Here is a 25,109-nt window from a genome sequence, read left to right on the forward strand (position 1 = left end):
GTCTGATCATGGCTGATCTGTAGCATGTCTCATCTTTTGTGCGCTTGCTCCAGCAGCCGAGAATTCAGTGGTATTTGAAAACTTTATCTACTTCTTTTAAGTACCCTCATAATCTAGCCTCCACAGTCCTCCAAGGTAGAGAATTCTACATATTGACCCCTCTCCAATATACCTCAGTTTTAAATCACTGCTCCATAATCTGTTCTTCTACAGGCAATCCCCATGTTATAGCTATTTGGGTAATGGTAATTCATCCACACAGAATTGAAAAAATCACTACTCAAGAATCTGAGATGTGGATAAGAATTTGGTCCCTCAGAATACATGTGGAAATAAAAAGTAAATAAAAGGTTCGTTGTTTTTCAATGTGTGTATGTCGACATATACAAGTTCAAGTTTAATTATCAACCTTGGGTGGGCCACTGAGAGGCCACTATGTCCAAACATGTCACGATCTTACCACAAGAACTGAAGTACAAATGATGTGTCTTCACAATATGGAAAACTGTGTACGGACCATTTTCTAGGAACAACACACCCAGAAGACGCTGCCCAGAAGAAAGCAATGGCAAACCACTTCTGTAGAAACGATCATGCTCATGAAGAAGACCATGATCGTCCATGTCATATGACGTGGCATATAATGTTCACCCCGGCATGCTGCCTAGAGGTCATTTTTGTTTTAAATTGCAATTCGTGCTTAGTAAATGCATACATTATACAACAGTAATTTTTATCTGATAATTTATGGTGAGGATAACTTGAAAATGGTAATTCATCTGAAAGAGCATGAAATCACAAGAGACCCTTGTGTTTCTACTTTTGAAAATCATATCTACACAAGTTGTTACTTTTCCTGGTGCAATGGCAGGAAAAAATGGGAGAAAATAAAGCAAAAGGAAAGAATAGTAAATGGAGCTTAACTTGTTGATACGTTTAAGTGAATTGCAGAAATGATTTAATGACCCCATTTATTTTGAAAACTTGTGTAGTATTGAGACTGATATGGATATACAAATAATGAAATGTAATTTGTGTTCTGCATGTGAGGTCAATAGAGCTAGTAACCATTGTCTCTCAATGTATAAATTACAGTTGTAATATGTTTTAGGAATATGCCCAATTGTACTGTTAGAGCTTGATAGTTTTTCTTAAAACTTGCTCATCCTTAGTAAGGTGCTTTTTCTGGTCTTCCAGGCTTTTTTGGAAATGGCTTCTGAAGAGGCAGCTATCACTATGGTGAATTATTATACTGCCGTAACTCCTCATGTTCGGAACCAACCTATCTACATTCAGTACTCTAATCATAAAGAGTTGAAGACAGATAATGCTTTAAATCAGGTTTGTTTTTATGAAAATACCAAATCTGTACCTACATTTTATAATTTTCTCTGGAATTTGCATTGATATGTATCATACGTTTTGGCAGCTCCTACATTCTTAACTTTTGAAATCATGTAGATTCTAATATTTCAGCATTGATGCTGAAAAATGTACATCTTCCTACCCACAACTTTTTATGTCTTTTATAAAAGCAAAGATGTGAAAAGGATCACACACAAAATGCTGGCGGAACGCAGCAGATCAGGCAGCATCTATAGGGAGAAGTGCTGTCAACGTTTTGGGCCGTGACCCTTTGTCAGGCCCGAAACATTGACAGCGCTTCTTCCTATAGATGCTGCCTGACCTGCTGCGTTCCACTAGCATTTTGTGTGTTGCTTGAATTTCCAGCATCTGCAGATTTCCTCGTGGATGTGAAAAGGATGTCTAATACAAAGGCATACATTTAAGGTGGGAGTGAGTAATTTGAAAGGAGATATGAGGGGCAAATGTTTGACACAGATTGGATGATGATGCCCTTCTGCCTGTGTTAGTGGTGGAGGCAGATACATTAGGGATTTTTCAAGAATATTTAAATAGGCACGTGAATGTGAGGAAAATGGAAGGGTACAGAAGTGGTTTAGCTCAAGTATATTGTTAGCTGATTTTACAAATATGCAACCAAACAAAGCAACATTCTTCTGTACCATGATGCACCTACAAACTATGTGACACACAGCACATAAACCAAAATATTATGATAAATAGGTTAATAAAATATAACTCTTAAGGTGCATGTAGTGCGCAGTACATAAACAACTCACTGTCCTAGTGACGAGACCGGCATGGTGGCATTAGTCTCTGAGAGGGAGAAAAAACTATGATCAGCATATTTTTTCTTCATAGAAAAGACGAACGGGACAAGAAATTTTAAAGAGCAAAAGGAAAGCATTAGGTTTTTCTTTCCTTCCCTTTCCATCTGTGCAGTTAGGACAGTAGAGATGCCAGGCAGGATAGTGCAATGTTCCTCTTGCATGATATGGGAAGGCAGGGAGCCCTCCAGTGTCCCTGACGACTACAACTGTGAGGTGCATCCAGCTGTATCCTCTAACAAATTGCATTAAGGAGTCGGAGCTGGAACTGGATGAACTCCGGATCATTAGGGAGGCTGAAGGGGTGACTGATAGGACATATAAAGAGGTAGTTACACCCAAGGTGCAGGACACAGGAAACTGAGTGACAGTCAGGAAGAGGAAAGATGTTAAAGAGCCATTGCAGAGTACCCTTGTGGCAATAACTCCTCAACAACAAGTTTATCACTTTGGATACTGTTGGTGGGGGGTGGAAGAATATGAGCAATGCTGTGGTGCTTTATTGGGGGAATGGATAGGAGGTTCTGTGGGTGAGAACGAAATTACCAGATGGTATGTTGCTTCCTGGGTGGCAGGGTCTGGGACATCTCTGGTTGAGTCCTCAGCATTCTTAAAGTGAGAGGGTGATTGCCAGAGGTTGTCCATGTAGTTCTGTGGGGGGAAAAAAAGTATAGGCAACGTTTCAAGCTGAGACCCTTTGGCTCAAAACATCAACAATACACTTTTCCATAGATGCTGCCTGGCCTGCTGAATTCCTCTAGCATTTTACTTGCGTTAATTTGGAGCGATCTTGGGGTACAATCCATAGTTCCCTGAAGTGGCAACGCAAGTGAATATGGTAGTAAATGCCACTTTTCATCAGGGTGTTTTTCTTTCTAATAAAATTTAGGAGGATGTGTTGCAGCTTTATAAAACATGTATGATTCTTTTTTTTTTTTTTCTTTTCAAATCTTTTTATTAGTTTTTTGAAAAAAAACAGAAGAAAAATATTGTTACAAGACATTTGAGAGTACATAATAGATTGATAAACATTCAAATATATATTGATCCATACATAGAATCTCTCAAACTCATATAATAATATAAATGATTAAGAAAAACCCCCCCCAAAACAAAAAAAAACAACTAAATAGAAAAAAAAAACTAACCAACATGGGCAATCGCATAATGTTATATATATACAGTAGTGCCTATGACTCCCAACCTCCATCCACACAATTCAGGATAGTGACAATAAGGTTCAGGATCAGACCGTATAATTCATATGAAAATGCTGGATAAATGGTCTCCAAGTTTCCTCAAATTTAACTGAAGGATCGAAAACCACACTTCTAATTTTTTCTAAACTTAAACAGGAAATAGTTTGGGAAAACCACTGAGATACTGTTGGAGGATTGGCTTCTTTCCAATTCAGTAAAATGGATCTTCTAGCCATTAGTGTAATAAATGCAATCATTCGTTGGAATGAAGCGGATAAACACTTATTATCCATCATTGGTAGGCCAAAAATTGCAGTAAAAGGGTGTGGTTGGAGATTAATATTTAAAACTCTTGAAATAATATTAAAAATATCTTTCCAATAGTTATGTAAGCAAGGACAGGACCAAAACATATGAGTCAACGAAGCTATATCAGAATGACATCTATCACAGGTTGGATTAACATACGAGTAAAATCGAGCAAGTTTATCTTTAGACATATGAGCTCTGTGTACGACCTTAAATTGTATTAGAGTATGTTTAGCACATATAGAGGATGAGTTTACCAATAATAAAATTTTTTCCCATTGCTCAGTAGAAATAGGGCAATGCAGTTCTTCCTGCCATTCCTTCTTAATTTTTTCAGATATATCTGGTTGTAGATTCATAATCATATTATAAATGATAGCAACAAGACCCTTTTGACAAGGATTAAGAGCTAAAATTCTTTCTGTAATGTCCAATGGACATTCTTTCGAAAAAGACTTTAGTTCATTATATAAAAAATTTCTAATTTGTAGATATCTAAAAAAATGGGTTTTAGATAAATTATATTTATTAGATAATTGTTCGAAGGACATAATGTTATCATCCAAAAACAGATCACGAAAACATGTTATACCTTTTGTTTTCCATAAATAAAAGGCTTGATCTATGGAAGATGGTCGAAAAAAGTAATTAGCTGTTATAGGGCTTGACAGTATAAACTTATTCAAACCAAAAAATTTACGAAATTGAAACCAGATTCGTAATGTATACTTGACTATAGGATTAGTTATCTGTTTATTCATTTTAAATAACGAAAAGGGAAGTGAAGATCCTAAGATTGAAATCAATGAGAAATCTTGCACAGATTTACATTCCAAATTTACCCATTGTGGGCCAGCAACTGTAGTCGATTCTTGTGTCCAAAATATCAAATACCGTATATTAACTGCCCAATAGTAAAATCTTAAGTTTGGTAGAGCCAAACCGCCCTCCTTCTTAGGCTTCTGTAAATATTTTTTAGCTAACCTAGGATTTTTGTTCTGCCACAAATACGACGATATTTTAGAATCAACTGTATCAAAAAAAGATTTAGGAATAAAAATTGGTAATGCTTGAAATAGGTATAAAAATTTAGGTAGTATCATCATCTTAATGGCATTAATTCTACCTACCAAAGACATAGATAGTGGGGACCACCTATTAGCAAGTTGCTTAATTTGATCTATTAAAGGCAAAAAATTAGTTTTAAATAAATCTTTATGTTTTTTAGTAATTTTAATACCTAAATAAGTAAAATAGTCTGTAACAATTCTATATGGTACCCGATTATAAATTGGAGTATGCATATTTAATGGAAAAAGTTCACTCTTATTAAAATTCAATTTATACCCAGAGAAGTTACTAAATTGAGCAAGCAAAGAAGAAATAGCAGGAATAGATCTTTCAGGATCAGATATATATAATAACAAATCATCTGCATATAATGATACCTTATACATCGTCTCCCCGCGGGTAATACCTAAAATATTGGGTGATTCACGAATAGCTATAGCCAAGGGTTCCAAAGCAATGTCAAATAATAAAGGGCTTAAAGGACAACCTTGCCTTGTACCCCGAAATAGTTGAAAAAAAGGGGATCTTTGATTATTAGTGAAAACCGAAGCTAAAGGTTTCTGATATATTAATTTAATCCATGATATAAATTTTGAACTAAAATTAAAATGTTGCAAAGTATTAAATAAATATGACCATTCGACTCTATCAAATGCTTTTTCGGCATCTAAGGAGATGACACATTCTGGGATTTTAGATGAAGAAGTATAAGCAATATTAATTAATTTTCTAATATTAAAAGATGAATAACGATTTTTAATAAATCCAGTCTGATCCTCAGAAATAATCCGAGGCAATATATTTTCTAATCTAACAGCCAGGATTTTACTAAAAATCTTAAAGTCCATATTCAGCAAAGATATAGGCCGATAAGATGCACATTCAGTGGGATCTTTATCTTTTTTAAGAATTAAAGAAATAGAAGCTTCATAAAAAGATTGTGGTAGTTTACCTATACTTAATGCATCTTTAAAAATTTTACAAAGCCAAGGAGAAAGTATAGAAGAAAAGGATTTAAAAAATTCTGCAGAAAAACCATCTGGGCCCGAAGCTTTACCCGAGTTCATTAAGAAAATGGCCTTTTCTATTTCAGACTCCGTAATAGGTGTATCCAAAATTACACTATCCTCAGCAGTTACTTTTGGAATATTCAATTTCCTTAAAAATTCACTCATTATAGAAGAGTCTTTAGTACATTCTGATTGATATAAAGAATTATAAAAATCTTGAAAGGCTGTATTTATCTCTTTGTGATCAATCGTCAGAGTACCATCTTGTTTACGAATCTTAGTAATTTGTCGCTTATCCGAAACAATTTTCAATTGGTTAGCTAGTAATTTACCAGACTTATCTCCATATGTATAAAATTGAGCTTTCGATTTAATTAACTGACTTTCAATCGAAGAGGTTAACAATAAACTATGCTCCATTTGAAGTTCCACCCTTTCTTTATAAAGTTCTTTACTAGGGGTCAATGCATAAATCTTATCAATTGCCTTAATTTTATCAACTAATGTTGATATTTTAGAGTTAGTTCGTTTCCTAACTCCGGCAGAATATGAAATAATCTGTCCACGAATATATGCCTTAAAAGTATCCCAGAGAGTTCCACTAGAGATGTCTGCTGTGGAATTTATTGAGAAAAACAAATCAATTTGCTGTTTAATAAAGTTAATAAAGTCAGAGTCCTGCAGTAAAACAGAATTAAACCTCCAACTTTTAGTACTAATATGTGAATCCGTCACCTTAATAGATAACTTCAAAGGTGCATGATCAGATATAACAATAGAGTCGTATTTGCAATCCATGACATCTGTAAGGAAGTGCTGATCAATGAAAAAGTAGTCAATCCTTGAGTAATTATGATGCACATGGGAAAAGTATGAGAACTCTTTATCATTAGGGTGTAGAAAACGCCAGATTTCACAGATAGCTGAATCAATCATAAAAGAATTAATAAGAGAAGCCGATTTGTTCGGAAAAGTTTGAATGGGTTTGGATCTATCCATCAAAGGGTTTAAACAACAATTGAAATCCCCGCCCATTATCAATCTATATTGATTCAAATTAGGAAAGGATGTAAATAAACATTTAAAAAATTCAGGACAGTCAGTATTTGGAGCATAAACATTAACTAAAACAACTTTTTGATTAAAAAGCAACCCAGTAATAAGCAAAAATCTACCTTGCGGGTCTGAAATTGTTTCATAATGTATAAAAGCAGTTGATGAGTCTATAAAAATAGAAACACCTCTCACTTTGGCTTGCGAATTTGAGTGATACTGTTGGCCCTTCCAAAACCTAAACAACCTCTGACTATCCACCTTCCTAACATGAGTCTCTTGTACAAAAATAACATTCGCATTCATTCTATGGAATACTTTGAATACTTTTTTCCGTTTAATCGGATGATTTAAACCATTAGTATTCCAAGAAACAAAGTTAATAGTCTTATCCATATTGACAATATATATTACAGTTAACATATAGGTTTAAAAGAAAAGTGAACTCATGAACTCGGAAGGGGAAAGTAAGTTCAAAGGGAAGCCGGAAGTCACAGCACCGCAGCCATTTTAGTAGTTTCAAATAAGCCCATGAAGTAAAACTAAGCAAAAAGCAAGCAGAAAAAAGAAAAAAAAGAAAAATCTCCCTCCCACCACCCTCAAAACCCCAGGAAAAAAGCCAAACAGAGGCAAGCGAGCGATCTAATACTAAAATTACCCCCTTGTCTCAAGACGGCAACTCGGACGTAACAAAGTTAAAAAAAATACAAACAACCCACATTATAAAAAAAGGGTTGATATAGGAAAAATTAAAATATAAAATTAGTGTTATAAATGTATATTATCAAAAGGGTTAAAAAAATTAAAACAATAAATGAAGGTTTAACACTTTCGAACAGATCAAAACAGTTATGACGCTACAGACACTGGAGTCTGTCGGGAAGAAGAAACGCCATTTTATTCTTCCAAATCTTAATATTCAAATGCTAAAAATATAAAAAAAGAGCGTATATCGATTAAAAAAAAAAGAAAAAAAAATAACCCTAATAGGTCATCTTCAACATTAATCGGTTAGTAATATATAAAAATATGAAATCGGAATAAACCCGGTAGAAAAAAGAGAGCTTTAATCGTATATAAGAAATATATATGAACCGTATCAAAAAAGAACCCAAACGTCAATCTATACCAGATCCAAATCTATAGGCTAGATTACATTGATCAGCCCGATCAAATGTCATTGTTCCAGGAAACCTTGAGCATCCGCTGGCGATTTAAACAGCCGAAAAGATCCATCTTGAAGGGTGACTCTCAGGTGTGCTGGAAACAGCAACGCTTGCTTGTAGCCTTTCTGGTGAAAATTCGACATAACCGATCTGAAAGCCAGCCTAGCCCGTAGTACTTCGGGGCTATAGTCCTCCAGAATGCGAAAATTAAAATTTTGATAGGTTATCATACCTTTTTTACGAGCCGCACGAATCAGTCGTTCTTTGATGTGAGGATAATGGATCCTGAGAATTATGTGCCGTGGTTTCAGACTTGAATCTGCCCGATATCTAGAGACTCTGTGAGCCCGATCGATTAATGGGGGGTTATCCAGGACATCTTCGCCCAGGACATCCACTAGAAATTTGGAGAAGAAAACGGTCAGATCACCGCTTTCAAATTTTTCCGGGATTCCAATTAACCGAAGATTTTGTCTTCGAGAACGATTTTCCAAATCAGTAATTTTAGCTTTATAGCGATCCATCTGTTGGGTCGTCGAAGTTTGCTCTTCTTGCATTTTTTCGATTATACGATCCTTCTTACGAGCAGCTTCTTCAAGAGCCAAAATGCTTGCTTGTTGTTCATTTGATTCCCGTGAAAAGGTCAGGAACTTTTCTTCGAGTGATCTCAAACGATTGTCATACTGTGCAAATCTTCCAAGTAATTTTTTCTCCAATTCATCAAATCTAGCGTCTATAAACTTCACAACAACTTCTAAAGTTAACGGTTCTTTCGTCTGTTTCGGTTCTTTTGCTCTAGACATTTCAGCGGGTTGAGAGTAATTCAAATAGTTTTTAAAAAAATTCTATATGTTTAGACCCCTTTAAAATAAGTTTAAGGGGTGTTTGTAGGTTAAAAAAAACGTAAAAGGTTTGGAGCAAAGCCTAGATGCGGTTTACTCCATGAGCGCCATCTTGAGACTCCCCACATGTATGATTCTTGTTGCCATACTATAGGAAAGATGTTGAGGCTTTGAGGAGAGTGCAGCAGAGCTTCACCAAGATGTTGCCTGGTTTGGAACAAGAAAGCTATAAAGAGACAATGGACAAACTTGGATTGTTTTTTTGTGGAGGCAGAAAGGTGACCTTTTACTTTATAAAGTTAGGAGAGGTAGAGATGGTGTATATGGTCAGGCAACACACACAAAATGCTGGTGGAACACAGCAGGCCAGGCAGCATCTATAAGGAGAAGCACTGTCGACGTTTCGGGCCGAGACCCTCCGTCAGGACTAACTGCAAGGAAAGATAGTAAGAGATTTGAAAATAGGAGGGGGAAAATGCAAAATGATAGGAGAAGACCGGAGGGGGTGGGGTGAAGCTGAGAGCCGGAAAGGTGATTGGCAAAAGGGATACAGAGCTGGAGAAGGGAAGGGCTGGGTACCCTCCAACCTGATGGCATGAACATTGACTTCTCTAACTTTCGTTAATGCCCCTCCTCCCCTTCTTACCTCATCCCTGATATATTTAGACACCCCCATTTATTTATTTTCTCTTTTTCTGCCCATCACATAGCCTGTTCTCCATCTCCCTTCCCCCTTTCTTTCTCCGTAGGCCTCCCGTCCCATGATCCTTTCCCTTCTCCAGCTCTGTATCCCTTTTGCCAATTACCTTTACTGCTCTTAGCTTCATCCCTCCCCCTCCTGTTTTCTCCTATCATTTCACATTTCCCCCTCCCCCTCCTACTTTCGAATCTCTTAGTATCTTTCCTTTCAGTTAGTCCTGACGAAGGGTCTCGGCCTGAAACGTCGACAGTGCTTCTTATAGATGCTGCCTGGCCTGCTGTGTTCCACCAGCATTTTATGTGTGTTGCTTGAATTTCCAGCATCTGCAGATTTCCTCATGTTTGTATATGGTCAGATACTTTTTCTAATGGTGTAATTTCCCAATATTAGAAGGCATGGTTTAGTTAAGGGAAAGGTTCTGAGGAGATTTTTTTACACAGAAAATGATAGGTCCCTGGAATATGTTGCCAGGGGAGGTGGTTGAAATGGATATGACAATGTTTAGGAGGAATGCTGGTCAGAGACATGATCAGGTATTGAATAGAAGGATATGAGCCATATGAGCAGCTTGATTAGCATCATTGTCAACACAGACATACTAGATTGTGGCTTGTTTGTGTGCTATACTGTTCATATGCAGTTTGAATATCTCTTTTGAAAGTGGAAATAGGAAAGCACTTTCACACCAAATGGAATATTATCATGGATGTCTTAAGGGTCCATAAGACAACTGTTAATGAAATAGAATTGTAGTAAAAAATGAACAGAAGGATAATTAATTGAATGCTATGGGCCAGTGCATTGAAGTGTTCATGTTATGTCACTGGAAGGTAAATACTGAAAAAATATTCTGGTTTGTAAGTCATTGATTATAAATGTTGGATTGGCGCAAAAAAGTGGAATTTATTTAAATTTATTACAATATATTATTACTAAGTCATTTTGAATTCACTTGAAATACTTGAGAAGTAGAAAAACAGGAATGAAAGAAATACAGTTGAGAACATGGAAAAGATAAAAGGGCTTGAATTTTGAAATTGTGCTCCAATTTGCATAAATACTGGTACATGATGTTACACAAGTCAGGACTGAAATTTTAACACAAGTTTTATGCACACAATTGGTAAAGAAACTATTAATTTTCTTCTCACTATTGGTTGAACTGCATTTGTCAACTAATATTACTGTTTATAATTTATCTTCAGAGACATGATTTATTGTGCAGCTATAGATTTTGTATGTAATTTAATCTGTATTCAGTGACCAATCATGAATTACCTTACCTTTTTGTTGTACTACTTGCAATTTTGAATGCTAAAATAATAATGCAAGTATCTGAAACATTTTTTTTCGTGCAAAAAAAGCTGGTTGTAAGAAGTAAACCATAATTTGTGTCTTACTGTTTATAGCGTGCTCAAGCAGTTCTTCAGGCTGTAACTGCTGTACAAACTGCAAGTACACCCCTTACTGGAAATACAGCGAGTGAAAGTGCAGTGACCCCAACTCAGAGTCCAGTACTTAGAGTGATTATTGATAATATGTACTATCCAGTCACTCTGGATGTACTTTATCAGGTATGTTTGTGCTTCATCCTGTTTTTGTATGGATTTCAAATTGACTTTTGATAGTTGCTAATGGAATTTTCTTTTTAAAAGATCTTTTCCAAGTTTGGTCCAGTACTGAAAATAATCACTTTTACGAAGAATAATCAATTCCAAGCACTGCTGCAATACTCAGATCCAGTGAATGCACAACAAGCAAAATTGGTAAGAGAGCACAGTCAAAACTTTTCATTATGCTTGCATTCATTCCACAGAAGTTAGAAGGTGGTAGTAGATGGAGCATATTCTTCTTGGAGGTCAGTGAAGTAGTGTTGATCCATGGGGGTCTGTTCTGGAACCCTGTTCTTTGAGTTTTATAAATGACTGGAAGACGGTAATTATGAGAATGATTCCAGGATTGAAAGGGTTACTGTATGAGGAATGTCTGGCAGCTCTTGAGCTGTATTCTCTGGAGTTCAGGAGAATGAGGGGGGATCTCATAGAAACATTCTAAATGTTAAATGACCTGAACAGATTAGGTATGGCAAAGTTATTTCCCTTGGTAGGGGAGTCTAGGATTCAGGATTGAAAGATCCATTTAGAAGAGAGATGCGGAGAAATTACTTTAGTCAGCAAGTGGTAAATCTGTGGAATTTGTAGCCATGAGCTGTGGAGGTCAAGTCATTGAGTGCAAGGCAGAGATCGATAGGTTCTTGATTAGCCAGGGCATCAAAGGGTATGGCGTGAAGGCAGGGGAGTGGGGATGACTGGAAGAATAAATCAGCCTATGATCGAGTGGCAGAGCAGACTCGATGGGCCAAATGGCCTACTTCTGCTCCTATATCTTATGGTCTTATGGACTTCAATAATGAAGTGAAAGGGTGGTTAATAAGTTTGCAGATGATGGTGGTGTGAATAGTGTAGGTTATAACATGACATTGGGTGCAGAGCTGGGCTGAGAGGGGCAAATGGAGTTCATCCCAAAAAAATGTGAAGTGATACATTTTGGAAGAACAAATTTGAAGGCGGAGTACAAGGTTAATGGCAGAATTCTTAGCAGTGTGGAGAAACGAATCTTGGAATCCATGTCCCTCAACGTTGCTGTGTAAGTTGATAGGGTGGTAAAGAATGCAGGTACTATGTTGCCCTTCATTAATCAAGGGATTGTGTTCAAGAGCCATGGGGTAATTTTACAACTCTATAAAGCTCTGCTTAGACCACAGTTCAGTTTTGGTTGCCTGATGATCGAAAGGATGTTGAAAGCATTAGAGAGGATACAGTTGAGATTTAGTAGGATGCTGCCAGGATTCTATTTAGAGCTGTTGAGCAAGCAACAGCTTTTCTCTTTGGAATGAAGAGGAATGAGAGGCAACTTAATAGAATTACATAAGATGATGAGAGGCATAGATAGAGTAGACAGCCAGCACCTTTTTCCCAGGTCTAAAATGGCTAGTCCAAGAGAACGTCCATTAAAGTTTGTTGACCGCTGATCATTCCTTGTAAATTAAATATATTTGAAACTAAACCAGTCTTAGAAACATTTCCCATTAGATAGCAGGAGAATTACCAGTTCTAAGTCTGCATCCAAGTCTTTTGAAAGAAGGCATTCATTTCTGTAACTATGGCTGCAACTTTTAGTTATACTGTAAATGTTCTTATAAACATGACAAAGTCTGCAGATGCTGGAAATCCAGAGCAATACATACAAAATGCTGCAGGAACTCAGCAGGTCAGGCAGAATCTATGGAAATAAATACGCAGTTGACATTTTGAGCTGAGACTCTTCTTCAGGACTGAAGAAGAAGGACGATGTCAGAATAAAAAGGTGGAGGAAGGGGAAGATAATAACTAGAAAATAATAGGTGAAGCCAAATGGATGGGAAAGTTAAAGAACTAGAGAAGAATGATCAACATCATACTTTCTGGATTCAATCAAAAATTAGGTGTACTATTAATAGGAGGAAAGCTATAGATTACAGATAAATAAAGGTGCCCTACCCAGTTAGGCAAAAAAAGGTAGTTGGCATTTGGTCTGAGAAGTGAAATAATGCATTTGGAGAGGTGCATCAAGGCAGAAGAATACAGTAAATGGATATTTGCATGTTGCAGAGAAAAAAAGGAAGTACAGTTGCATGAAAAAAATTTGTGAACCCTTTGCAATTACTTGATTTTCTGCATTAATTACTCAAAATGTTGTCTGATCTTCATCTAAGTCACAATGATAAACAAACACAATCTGCCCAAATGAATAACACACAAACAATTGTACTTGTCGTGTCTTTATTGAATGCATTGTTTAATTGTTCACAATCCAGGCTGGAAAAGTGCGTGAACCCTTGTATTTAGTAACTGGTAGAACCTCTTTTAACAGCAGTAATCACCAAATGTTTCCTGTAGCTGACTTGCACAATGACAATGAGGAATTTAATACCACTCTGCCATACAAAACTGATTCAGTTCATCAGTATTTCTGGGATACCTTGCATGACCAGCCCTCTTCAGATCATGCCACAGCATCTCAATTGGGTTAAGGTCTGGACTCTGACTTGGCTATTCCAAGTTTTCTTTTTAACCATTCTATTGTTGATTTACTCTTGTGTGTCGGATCATTGTCTTATCGCGTCATCCAACTTCTATTAAGCTTCAGGTGATGGACTGTTAGCCTGACATTCTCCTGTAAAATGTCTTGATACAATTTTGAATTCATTGTTCCCTCAACGATTGCAAGCTGTCCAGGCCCCGAGGCAGCAAAGCCGCCCCAAGCCATGATCCTTCCACCATGCTTCACAATTGGGATGAGGTTTTGGTGTTGGTGTGCAAAGACCTTTCTCCTCCAAATATGGCAGTATGCATTTCTGCCAAAAAGTTCAACTTTTGTCTAATCTGCCCGCAGAACACTGTCTCAAAAGCATTGTGGAAAATCCTTGTGGTGTCCATGAACACCAGTCTTGTGCAGTGTTTCTCTTATAGTGGACACATGAACAGCGACTTTAGCAAGTTGTTGAGATTTCTGTGGGTCTTTTGCTGTTACCCAGTGGTCCCCAACCACTGGGCCACGGACCGGTACCGGGCAAATAGCAATGATGCCCTCAAAACTGCTTCAGTACCTTGAGTCCAAGCAAAAGTGAGCAAGCGGGACGGAAGCAAGTGTTGATAGCCATGTAAACTAAATTGCAGAATAGACTGAATAGACTGGACATAAGGAATTTCCTTCGAGTATCACTGTATTCTGGTTGTGTTTAACAACCCCCCCCCCCCCCCCAGGTCGGCTGGTCCGCAAGAATATCGTCAATATTAAACCGGTCTGCGGTGCAAAAAAGGTTGGTGATCCCTGCTGTTACCCATGGATTCTTTTTCACCTCCTCCAGCATTGCACATTGTGCTCTCGGTGTGATCTTTGCAGGACACCCACTCCTAGGGAGAGTAGTAGCAGTACTGAGTTGTAGACAGTTTCTCTTACTATGGACTGATGAGCACTCAGGTCTTTAGAAATGCTTTTGTAGCCTTTTCCAACTCTATACATCTCTGCAATTTTTCTAAGGTCCTCAAAGTTGTTTTGATTGAGGCAGGGTTTAGATAAACATCTTTCTTAAGAAGAGCAGGGTCTGTTAGTAACCTGACTTTGTGGGTCTTTTTTATAGGGCAGTGCACCTTTACACCACACCTCCAATCTCATCAGTTGGAATACCTAACTCCAAATAGCTTTTGTAGAAGGCACTACACCAGAGGTTCGCATACTTGTTTGAACCTAGACTGTGATTGTTTAAATGATGTACTCAGAATTGACAAGAAGTAGTACAATTGAACTCAGTATTATTGAGATCAACTTAAAGTTTGATAGGGAGAAAGTAAAATCTGACATAGTATTTCAGAGGAATAAAGGGAATTACAGCGGTATGAGAGAGGAGTCAGCCAAAGCAAATTGGAAGGAGATGCTGGCAGGGATGATAGCCCAGCAGCAGTGGTGTGAGTTTCTGGGAAAAATGAGGAAGGTGCAGGATAGATGTATTCCAAGAACAAAGAAACACTCAAATGGCAAAATAAAAATAAGATTGATAATAGTGGATATGTGGGCCACTAGGAAATGAAGCCAGAGAAATAATAATGGGGGCCAAGGAGATGGCAGTTGAATTAAATGAGTAATTTTTCATCACTGTTCACTGTGGAAGACACTAGCAGTGTGCTAGATGTTGAAGGGTGTGAGGGAAGGGAAGTGGGTGCAGTTACTAATACAAAGGAGAAGGTGCTCAAAAAGCTGAAAGACCTAAGGGTATATCAGTCACCCGGACTAGATGAACTACACCCTAGGGTACTGAAGGAGGTAGCAGTAGAAATTGTGGAGGCATTAGTAATGATCTTTCAGGAATCATTGGACTCTGGCATGGTGCCAGAGGGCTGGAACATTGCAAATGTCACTCCACTCTAGCAGCAGAAAGGAAATTATAGACCATTTAGCCTGACCTCAGTGGTTGGGAAGATGTTGGAGTCAGTTGTTAAGGATGAGGTGATGGAGTACTTGGTGACACAGGACAAGATGGGGCAAAGTCAGCATGGTTTCCTTAAGGGAAAATCTTGCCTGACGAATCTGTTGGAATTCTTTGAGGAGATTACACGTAGGATAGATAAAGGGAATGCAATGGATGTTGTATATTTGGACTTTCAGAAGGCCTTTGACAAGGTGCCACACATGAGGCTGCTTACCAAGATAAGAGCGTATGGTATTACAGGAAAGTTACAGGTATGGTTAGAGCATTGGCTGATTGGTAGGAGGCAGTGAGTGGGAATAAAAGAATCGTTTTCTGGTTGGCTGCTGGTAACTAGTGTTGTTCCGCAGGATTCAGTGTTGGTACCACTTTTTTTATATGCTGTATATCAATGATTTAGATAATGGAATGGATGGCTTTGTTGCCAAATTTGCAGATTATGCAGAGATTGGTGAAGGGACAGGTAGTGTTGAGGAAACAGGGAGGCTGCAGAAGGACTTAGATTAGGGAAATGAACAAGAGAATGACAAATGAAATGCAGTGTTGGAAAATGCATGGTTATGCACTTTAGTAATAGAAATAAATGTGCAGATTAAATGTGCAGATTATTTTCTAAATGGGCAGAAAATCCAAAACTCTGAAATGCAAAGGGACTTGGGAGTCCTTGTGCAGAACATCCTAAAGGTAGAGTCGGAAGAAGGCAAATGCAATGTTAGCATTCATTTCAAGAGGTGTAGAATTCAAGAGCGGGGATATGTTGCTGAGGCTTTATAAGGCACTGGTGAGGCCTCACCTTGAGTATTGTGAACAGTTTTAGGCTCCTCATCTAAGAAAAGATATGCTGGCATTAGAGAGGTTTCAGAGGAAGTTCACAAGGATGATTCCAGGAATGAAAGGGTTATCATAAGAAGAACGTTTGATAACTCTGGGTCTGTACTTGCTGGAATTTAGAAAGATTGGGGGGGCGGGGGGGGGGGAGGGGTGGATCTCATTGAAATCTTTCAAATGTTGAAAGGCCTAGACAGAGTAGATGTTTCCCACAGTGGGGAGGTCTAGGACAAGAATGCATAGCCTCAATACAGAGAGGCGTCCATTAAAACAGAGATGTGGAGAAATTTCTTTAGCCAGAGGGTGGTGAATTTGTGGAATTTATTACCACAGGCAGCTGTTGAGGTCAAGTCATTGAGCATATTTAAGGCAGAGCTTGATCGTTTCTTGATTGGACACAGTATCAAAGGTTATGGGGAGAACCCCAGAAATGGAGGAAAAAAGACTCGGCAATGATTGAATGGTGGAACAGACTCGATAGGCCCAAATAGCCTAATTTTACTCCTATGTCTTGTGGTGTAATTATTTGTGTGTTATTAGTTTTTGGAAGTTTGTGTTTATCTACTGTTGTGTCTTAGATGAAGATAAGACCACATTTTATGATGAACAGTTACTCAGGGGCAAGGTGCAAAACACAGTATCAAGTCACATACTGAACAAAGCACATACAGCACATACATCAGTAAAGTACAGTTTCACAGAAGTATATAGTCCAAGTCCATGACTGTTGGAGGAGCTTTGCAGTTGAACACAATACAGATCGTCTTCATAGTGAATACGGGGGGGGCACAGACTCTAGCTTGACGCCATACCACAATGCCTCTGGTGGAGCACACGGACTCCGATGCTTCTCTCCTGGGTGATTGTAAACAGGTTGCACCATGGCTTGAGGCCTTGTCCTTACTACCAACTGAGGTCCCATAGCTTGCCCTACCGTCCACCAGTTAAATCAGTGAAACGGACTTGCAGCATTCCACATTAACAATGTCCAGCAAGGTCTTGTGATCACAAGCAAAGTGACTAAGTCAATCAATCACTGTTTTACTGCACTCCTCCTTCAGGTGCCGACTCCTTCCACGCACCTGTCTCACGCAGGCATCAACAAGGTCCACACAGTCCAGCTACTTCACTTTTTCCACCAACAAGCAACTTGTTGATGGGGTAGATCTGTGGTATTTTAAGTTCTTAATATTTAGTAGGGTCTTATGATAATAAAAAGCACATTTAAAAAGGACAATAACACATTTGATTGACCCTGCAGAAGCTGCTGCAATTCAACCTGCTGCTATCTTACCAGAAGTAAAAGAACCGAATAGCACAGTCTGGGGAAGGGAGAAGACACTCTTTCTACCTTTTCCCGCCTCCCTTAACTTTTCACTTCCTGCACTGTTGTTTCACACAGTCCAAGCCAGTCCAGTGCTTTTTGAGCCATTAGACATTTTTCCAACTAGCTATTCAAAAATAACATCTTGTATGACTTGACTTTACGATATCTTTCTTGGACGAGCTGTAGTAATGGAGGTTTCTTGGTAAACTGCTTAAATTTTTTTTTCCATATAGCCTTGCTTGTCATTTTAAGAAATTTGTATAGTTTGCTTCTATCCTTTGGCTGTTCATTCAGTTCTTTCATGGTTTCTGCTTTCCCTTTTCATGTAAGAATGGGTAGTACTTTAATGTAGTTCAGTTACAAAAAAAATCGAGCCATTTGAAATGGAATTGGAGTTGAGGTCAAATGATAACTGAGCAATTTTTAGTAATTCATGGCACATGGACATCTCTGGAAAGTACGACATTAATTGCCTAATCCTTGAAATTCATATTGCCCTTGAATATATCTTTACACTATAGGGCAACTGCCTGTTCTGTTATGTTAAGAATTCCAGGATTTTGATCCAACACAAAAGGAAGAGTGATGTTATGATGTGCAACTTGAAGGCCATCAGTCTGTGGGTATCGAAGAATTGGCAAGTTGTTACAATAACTGGTAAACTTCTCAACTACCTTGGTGAAATAGTGCTTAGATCAAATGTTTAGCATGAAGAATGGAGTGCTAGTTGAGTTGGTTAATTTGTCATGGATGCTGTCAGGTTGCTTGTGATTTTGGTATTGAGTAGAATTAAGCCAGGCTGTTTTGGAGTTTTATTTTTTATTATTTTTAGGTTTATCAACCCAGAAGTGCAGTAATTAGCAAACTATCTCTCAAGTATTATTCAGTTCTATATGTTTTCAGAAGGGAGATACAACACAGATTTACCATGGGTTTATATTCCTTTTAATACAGAAGGTCAATGGACAATTTAATTGCTTGCAGTTAGGATGAACTGCATACAATTAGATATTTGACATGTGTGACTGAAAACTTGATAACTAGCTTAATTTAGCTAGACGTCTTCCAATTGCACAGAATTGTAATTCAAGATGGAGAAGATTGGAAAATAATTTTGAGAGCTTTGTTTCCTCTCTTGATCCTTCCAGTGCCCTGGAGTAATTTTCACCTGATATTGTCATATATCAATTTTAAAATTGCTATATTCTTTATCTCTCCTCTTTATTTCTTTATCTCATTTAATTTCTTCTTAAGTAACCTGCATTGTCTGCCTCATGTTCCCAACTACTGACTCTGGTTCATTCTAATTTTGGTAATGAGGACCTGAAATCAAAGTACTGCAAGAGTAATTAAAATTCAGAGTTCAGACTGGAAATGTAAGAAAGCACAATTGTACTGAGGCATGAATTTGGAAAAAATAATAAGCCAGTCACCAGGACTACTATTTTTTCTCCACTTAACAGCAAATTAAGTATCCACTTTTTACTAAAATTTCAGTTGTTCCCTATTTTATGAAGGGTGACAAATATTGTTGAAGGTTTGTCAAAGATCTGCATTTCTTTGTCTTGGCTAACAAAATTGAATGCTTCTGATTCATTCTCTGATGTGCCCATTGTAATTAATCTTTCCAGGCTCTGGATGGTCAGAACATTTATAATGCTTGCTGTACCCTCAGGATTGATTTTTCCAAGTTGGTCAATTTGAATGTTAAATACAACAATGATAAAAGTCGTGACTACACTCGTCCAGATCTTCCTTCAGGAGATGGCCAACCAGCTATGGATCCTGCTATTGCTGCAGCATTTGCAAAGGAGAACTCCCTTCTTGGTAGGAGAATCTGTTTGTTTCCCAGATTTTATTTTCCAGCTAGTTTAGAGGGTTTTAAAAAAAAGATTTCTGGTTAGCTTTTGTGAGTTGCATGTCCACATTTTGACTCCAAGTTTGAATAGAAACATAGAAAACCTACAGCACAATGCAGGCCCTTCAGCCCACAAAGTTGTGCTGAAAATGTCCATACCTTAGAAATTACTAGGCTTACCCGTAGCCCTCTATTTTTCTAAGCTCCATGTACCTATCCAAAAGTCTCTTAAAAGACCCTATCGTATCCGCCTCCATCACCGTTGCCGGCAGCCCATTCCATACACTCACCACTCTTCGCGTAACAAAAGTACTCAACCCTGACATCTCCTCTGTACCTACTCCCCAGCACCTTAAACTTGTGTCCTCTTGTGGCAACCATTTCAGCCCTGGGAAAAAGGCCTCTGACTATCCACACGATTAGTGCCTCTCATCATCTTATATACCTCTATCAGGTCACCTCTCATCCTCCGTCGCTCCAAGGAGAAAAGGCCGAGTTCACTCAATCTATTCTCATAAGGCATGCTCCCCAATCCAGACAACATCCTTGTAAATCTCCTCTGCACCCTTGCTACGGTTTCCACATCCTTCCTGTAGTGCGGCGACCAGAGCTGAGCACAGTACTCCAAGTGGGGTCTGACCAGGGTCCTATATAGTTGCAATATTACCTCTCGGCTCTTAAACTCAATCCCAGGATTGATGAAGGCCAATGCACCGTATGCCTTCTTTACCACAGAGCCAACCTGCAGAGCTGCTTTGAGCATCCTTTGGACTCGGACCCCAAGATCCCTCTGATCCTGCACACTGCCAAGAGTGTATACCATTAGTACTATATTTTTCCATCATATTTGCCCTACCAAAATCAACCACCTCACAAGATGGGTTGAACTCCATCTGCCACTTCTCAGCCCAGTTTTGCATGCTATCTGTGTCCCGCTGTAACCTCTGACAGCCCTTTACACAATCCACAACACCTCCAACCTTTGTGTCATCAGCAAACTTACTAACCCATTCCTCCACTTCCTCATCCAGGTCATTTATAAAAATCATGAAGAATAGGGGTCCCAGAACAGATCCCTGAGGCACACCAGTGGTAACTGACTTCCATGCAGAATATGACCCATCTACAACCACTCTGCCTTCTGTGGGCAAGCCAGTTCTGGATCACAAAGCAATGTCCCCTTGGATCCCATGCCTCCTTACTTTCTCAATAAGTCTAGCATGGGATACCTTATCAAGTGCCTTGCTGAAATCCATCTACTGCTCTTCATTCATCAATGTGTTTAGTCACATCCTCAAAAAATTCAGTCAGGCTCGTAAGGCACAACCCCCTTGACAAAGCCATGCTGACTATTCCTAATCATATACCTCTCCAAATGTTCATAAATCCTGCCCCTCAGGATTTTCTCCATCAGCTTACCAACCACTGAAGTAAGACTCACTGGTCTATAATTTCCTGGGTTATCTCTACTCCCTTTCTTGAATAAAGGAACAACATCCTGAACCTGTCTCATCCCCATTGATGATGCAAAGATCAACGCCAGAGGCTCAGCAATCTCCTCCCTCGCCTCCCACAGTAGCCTTGGGTTCATCTAATCCCTTCCCAGCGACTTATCCAACTTGATGCTTTCCAAAAACTTCAGCACATTTTCTTTCTCAATATCTACATGCTCAAGCTTTTCAGTCCACTGCAAGTCATCACTACAATTACCAAGATCCTTTTCCAAAGTGAATACTGAAGTAAAGTATTCATTAAGTACCTCTGCTATTTCCTCCAGTTCCATACACACTTTCCCACTGTCACACTTGATAGGTCCTATTCTTTCACGTTTTATCCTCTTGCTCTTCACATACTTGTAGAATGCCTTGGGGTTTTCCTTAATCCTGCCCATCAAGGCCTTCTCATGGCCCCTTCTGGCTCTCCTAATTTCCTTCTTAAGCTCCTTCCTGTTAGCCTTATAATCTTATAGTATTACCTAGCTCTCTGAACCTTTTGTATGCTTTTCTTGACTAGATTTTTTACAGCCTTTGTACACCACGGTTCCTGTACCCTACCATAACTTCCCTGTCTCATTGGAATGTACCTATGCAGAACTCCACACAAATATCCCCTGAGCATTTGCCACATTTCTTCCATACTTTTCCCTGAGAAAATCTGCTCCCAATTTAAGCTTCCAATTTCCTGCCTGATGGCCTTATCTTCCCCATACTCCACTTAAATGCTTTTCTAACTTGGCTGTTCTTATCTCTCTCTAATGTTTTTGTAAAGGAGATAGAATTATGATCACTATCTCCAAATGCTCTCCCACTGAGAGATCTGACCTGTGACTAGGTTCATTTCCCAATACCAAATCGAGTACAGTCTCTCCTGTTGTAGACTTATGTACATATTGTGTCAGGAAACTTTCCTGAACACACCTAACAAACTCCTCCCCATCTAAACCACTTACTCCAGGGAGATGCCAATCGATATTTGGGAAATTAAAATCTCCCACCACGACAACTCTGTTAATATTACACCTTTCCAGGATCTGTTTCCCTGTCCCTCGATATCCCTGTTATTATTGGGCGGCCTATAAAAAACACCCAGTAAAGTTAATAAAATAAAGTAAAATAAAAAAAACCCCTTCCTGTTCCTAACTTCCACTCACAGAGACTCTGTGGACAATCCTTCCATGACTTCCACCTTTTCTGCAGCCGTGACACTATGTCTGATCAACAGTGCCATGCCCCCACCTCTTTTGCCTCCCTCCCTGTCCTTTCTAAAACATCTAAAACCTGGTACTTGAAGTAACCATTCCTGTCCCTGAGCCATCCAAGTCTCTGTAATGGCCACCACATCATAGTTCCAAGTACTGATCCACGCTGTAGGCTCATCCGCTTTGTTCACAATACTCCTTACGTTAAAATAGACACATTTCAAGCCGTCGGTCTGAGCATGTCCCTTCACTATCACCTGCCTATCCTCCCTATTGCACTGTCTCCAAGCTTTCTCTATTCATGACCCAACCATCTCTTCTCCAGTCTCTTCAGTTCGGTTCCCACCCCACAACAATTCTAGTTTAAATTCTCCCCAGTAGCCTTAGCAAACCACCCCACCAGGATATTGGTCCCCCTCGGATTTGAGTGCAACCTGTCCTTTTTGTACAGGTCACATCTGCTGCCGAAAAGGTCCCAATGATCCAGAAATCTGAATCCCTGCCCCCTGCTCCAATCCCTCTGCCACACATTTATCCTCCACCTCATTCTATTCCTATACTCACTGTTGCGTGGCACAGGCAGTAGTCCCGAGATTACTACCTTTGCGGTCCGGCTTCTCAACTTCCTTCCTAATTCCCTGTAGTCTGTTTTCAGGACCTCTTCCCTTTTCTTACCTGTGTCGTTGGTACCAATATGTACCATGACCTCTGGTTGTTCTCTCTCCCACTGCAGGATATCTTGGACGCGATCTGAAACATCCTGGACCCTGGCACCTGGCTGGGAGGCAAACTACCATCTGAGTTTCTTTCCTATGTCCACAGAATCACCTGTCTGACCCCCCCCCTAACTATAGAGTACCCTATCACTACTGCCTTTCTCTTCCTTTCCCTACCCTTCTAAGCCGCAGGGCTGGACTCTGTGCCAGAGGCACGGCCACTGTTGCTTCCCCCAGGTAGGCTGTCCTTCCCAACAGTACTCAAACAGGAGTACTTATTGTCAAAGGGGACAGCCACTGGGGTACTCTTTTGTACCTGATTCTTGCCCTTCCCTCTCCTGACTGTGACCCACTTAACTACCTTCCGTGGCCCCGGTGTGACTATGTGCCTATAGCTCCTATCTATCACCTCACTCTTCCTGACCAGACGAAGGTCATCAAGCTGCCCCTCAACAGATCAGGTGTAGATATGGCCGTCCGGGAGGCTGGGAGACTCTCAACATCTCCCACATCTGACACCGAGCACGGAAAACTGGCCTCACAATCATACTTCCTCTCTGCAATTAACACAGGTAGACCTACCTCGCCTCTTTACCGTCTAAGCCCGTTGAGCCAAAGCCCTATCACTCTGCCACCTCTCTCTCCGCTGCCCGCTGGATATGGCAGTCCTGACGAAGGGTCTCAGCCTGAAACGTCGACAGCGCTTCTCCCTATAGATGCTGCCTGGCCTGCTGCGTTCCACCAGCATTTTGTGTCTGCTGAATATGTTGGTTATTTGAGAATACATTGGAGTTGTAATTCTTGTAGAAGTTTTAAACTTAGGCCATTATCATACCATATGTCTCTTATATGGTGCTACTGTGGAATTTGTTTCATATAAATATCGTGCAAGGAATAACAAAGCTGAAGGTATTTCAAGTTAAGACGAAAAAGGATTTAGTGTTCTCCTGACGTAAATGACAGATAAACACTTCTCGGCTTCCTGCTAAGTACAGGTATCGATTTAAACTGATGTTTTGATGACAGACTTCACCATCGTCATGAGGGGTGATGCCTGGACATGTCTAGTGGTATTTATTTCCTCGTTGTCCGTTCCGTTCCTCTTGATTGGTTAGTGCTCATCCAATCAGGTTTCCGCTGTCCCACCTTGTTTACAATGGAATTTAAGTTCTTAACTAGAGCGAGACTTTCGCCTTTGTTAAGATTCTTTTCCTCTAGATTTATTTCAATGGCTTCCTTCATGAGGCGGTCCCAAATGCCATTGGTGCGGCACAGTAGTTTTGTGCTGTCAAAATCGATCCTATGATTATTGCGAATGCAATGTTCTGCTACCGTCGATCTCTCTGGGTAACCCAAATGGATGTACCATTTCCACTGTATGATGTGGATTTCCACTGTACATCCCATCTGGCCGATATACGCTGCTCCGCATTTATAGGGAATCTTGTCAATGCCAGCCGTCCTGAGTCCTAGGTCACCTTTGACCTGCTGCATAAGCTGTGATTTGAGCTTCCTTATGGGTTTGAAGATGGTATTAATCCGGTATTTCTTCAGGATCCTGGCAATCCTTCCAGAAACTGAAAATATAGGGAAGACAGCTACTGCTTGTTTCAGTCCGTGTATTTTATAATATAAATAATTTCAGACTCCAAATGTTAGGCTGGGTGAGGGGCATAAATTTTCAGGTGATCCCAAAATTGGTTATGGGGAATATACTCTACAGGTTTTACAGCTAGAAGGAAAGTCTTATCTGGAGAAAGATTGTGGAAGATCTGATCAGTTGGGAGTAAGTGAGAACAAAATAGAAATGTCTTGTTCCTTTTGTATAGAACTTGGTAAGAGCAGCATCTGAAATGTGGTAGACAAGGATAGAAAAGCATTGCAGGAAAGGCAGATGAACTCAGGGCATGGATCAACACATGGAATTATACTGTAGCCATTTGTGAGACTTGGTTTCAGGAGGGGCAGGACTGGTAGCTCAATATTCCAGGTTTCCATTGTTCTAGAAGTGACAGAGTGGGAGGGATTAAAGGAGGACCCGTGCACTACTAGTTAGAGAATATGTCATGGCAGAGCTCAGTCAGGACAGACTGGAGAACTCGTTTAGTGAAGCTT

The 25,109-nt window shown here is 39.4% G+C and overlaps 1 protein-coding gene across 3 annotated transcripts in view; it reads left to right on the forward strand.

Annotated features, from left to right (window-relative positions):
- ptbp2b (polypyrimidine tract binding protein 2b) overlaps positions 1 to 25,109 on the forward strand; it is a 70,243-nt gene that overhangs the window by 31,058 nt on the left and 14,076 nt on the right. For all 3 annotated transcript variants that reach the window (XM_073062738.1, XM_073062739.1, XM_073062740.1), the window contains 4 exons: positions 1,198 to 1,341; positions 10,952 to 11,116; positions 11,198 to 11,308; positions 19,354 to 19,549. In XM_073062738.1, the coding sequence (XP_072918839.1) occupies positions 1,198 to 1,341; positions 10,952 to 11,116; positions 11,198 to 11,308; positions 19,354 to 19,549 (616 nt within the window). The remainder of the gene's footprint in view (positions 1 to 1,197; positions 1,342 to 10,951; positions 11,117 to 11,197; positions 11,309 to 19,353; positions 19,550 to 25,109) is intronic.

Source organism: Hemitrygon akajei, chromosome 12, assembly GCF_048418815.1.
Source record: "Hemitrygon akajei chromosome 12, sHemAka1.3, whole genome shotgun sequence".
Lineage (NCBI taxonomy): Eukaryota > Metazoa > Chordata > Chondrichthyes > Myliobatiformes > Dasyatidae > Hemitrygon > Hemitrygon akajei.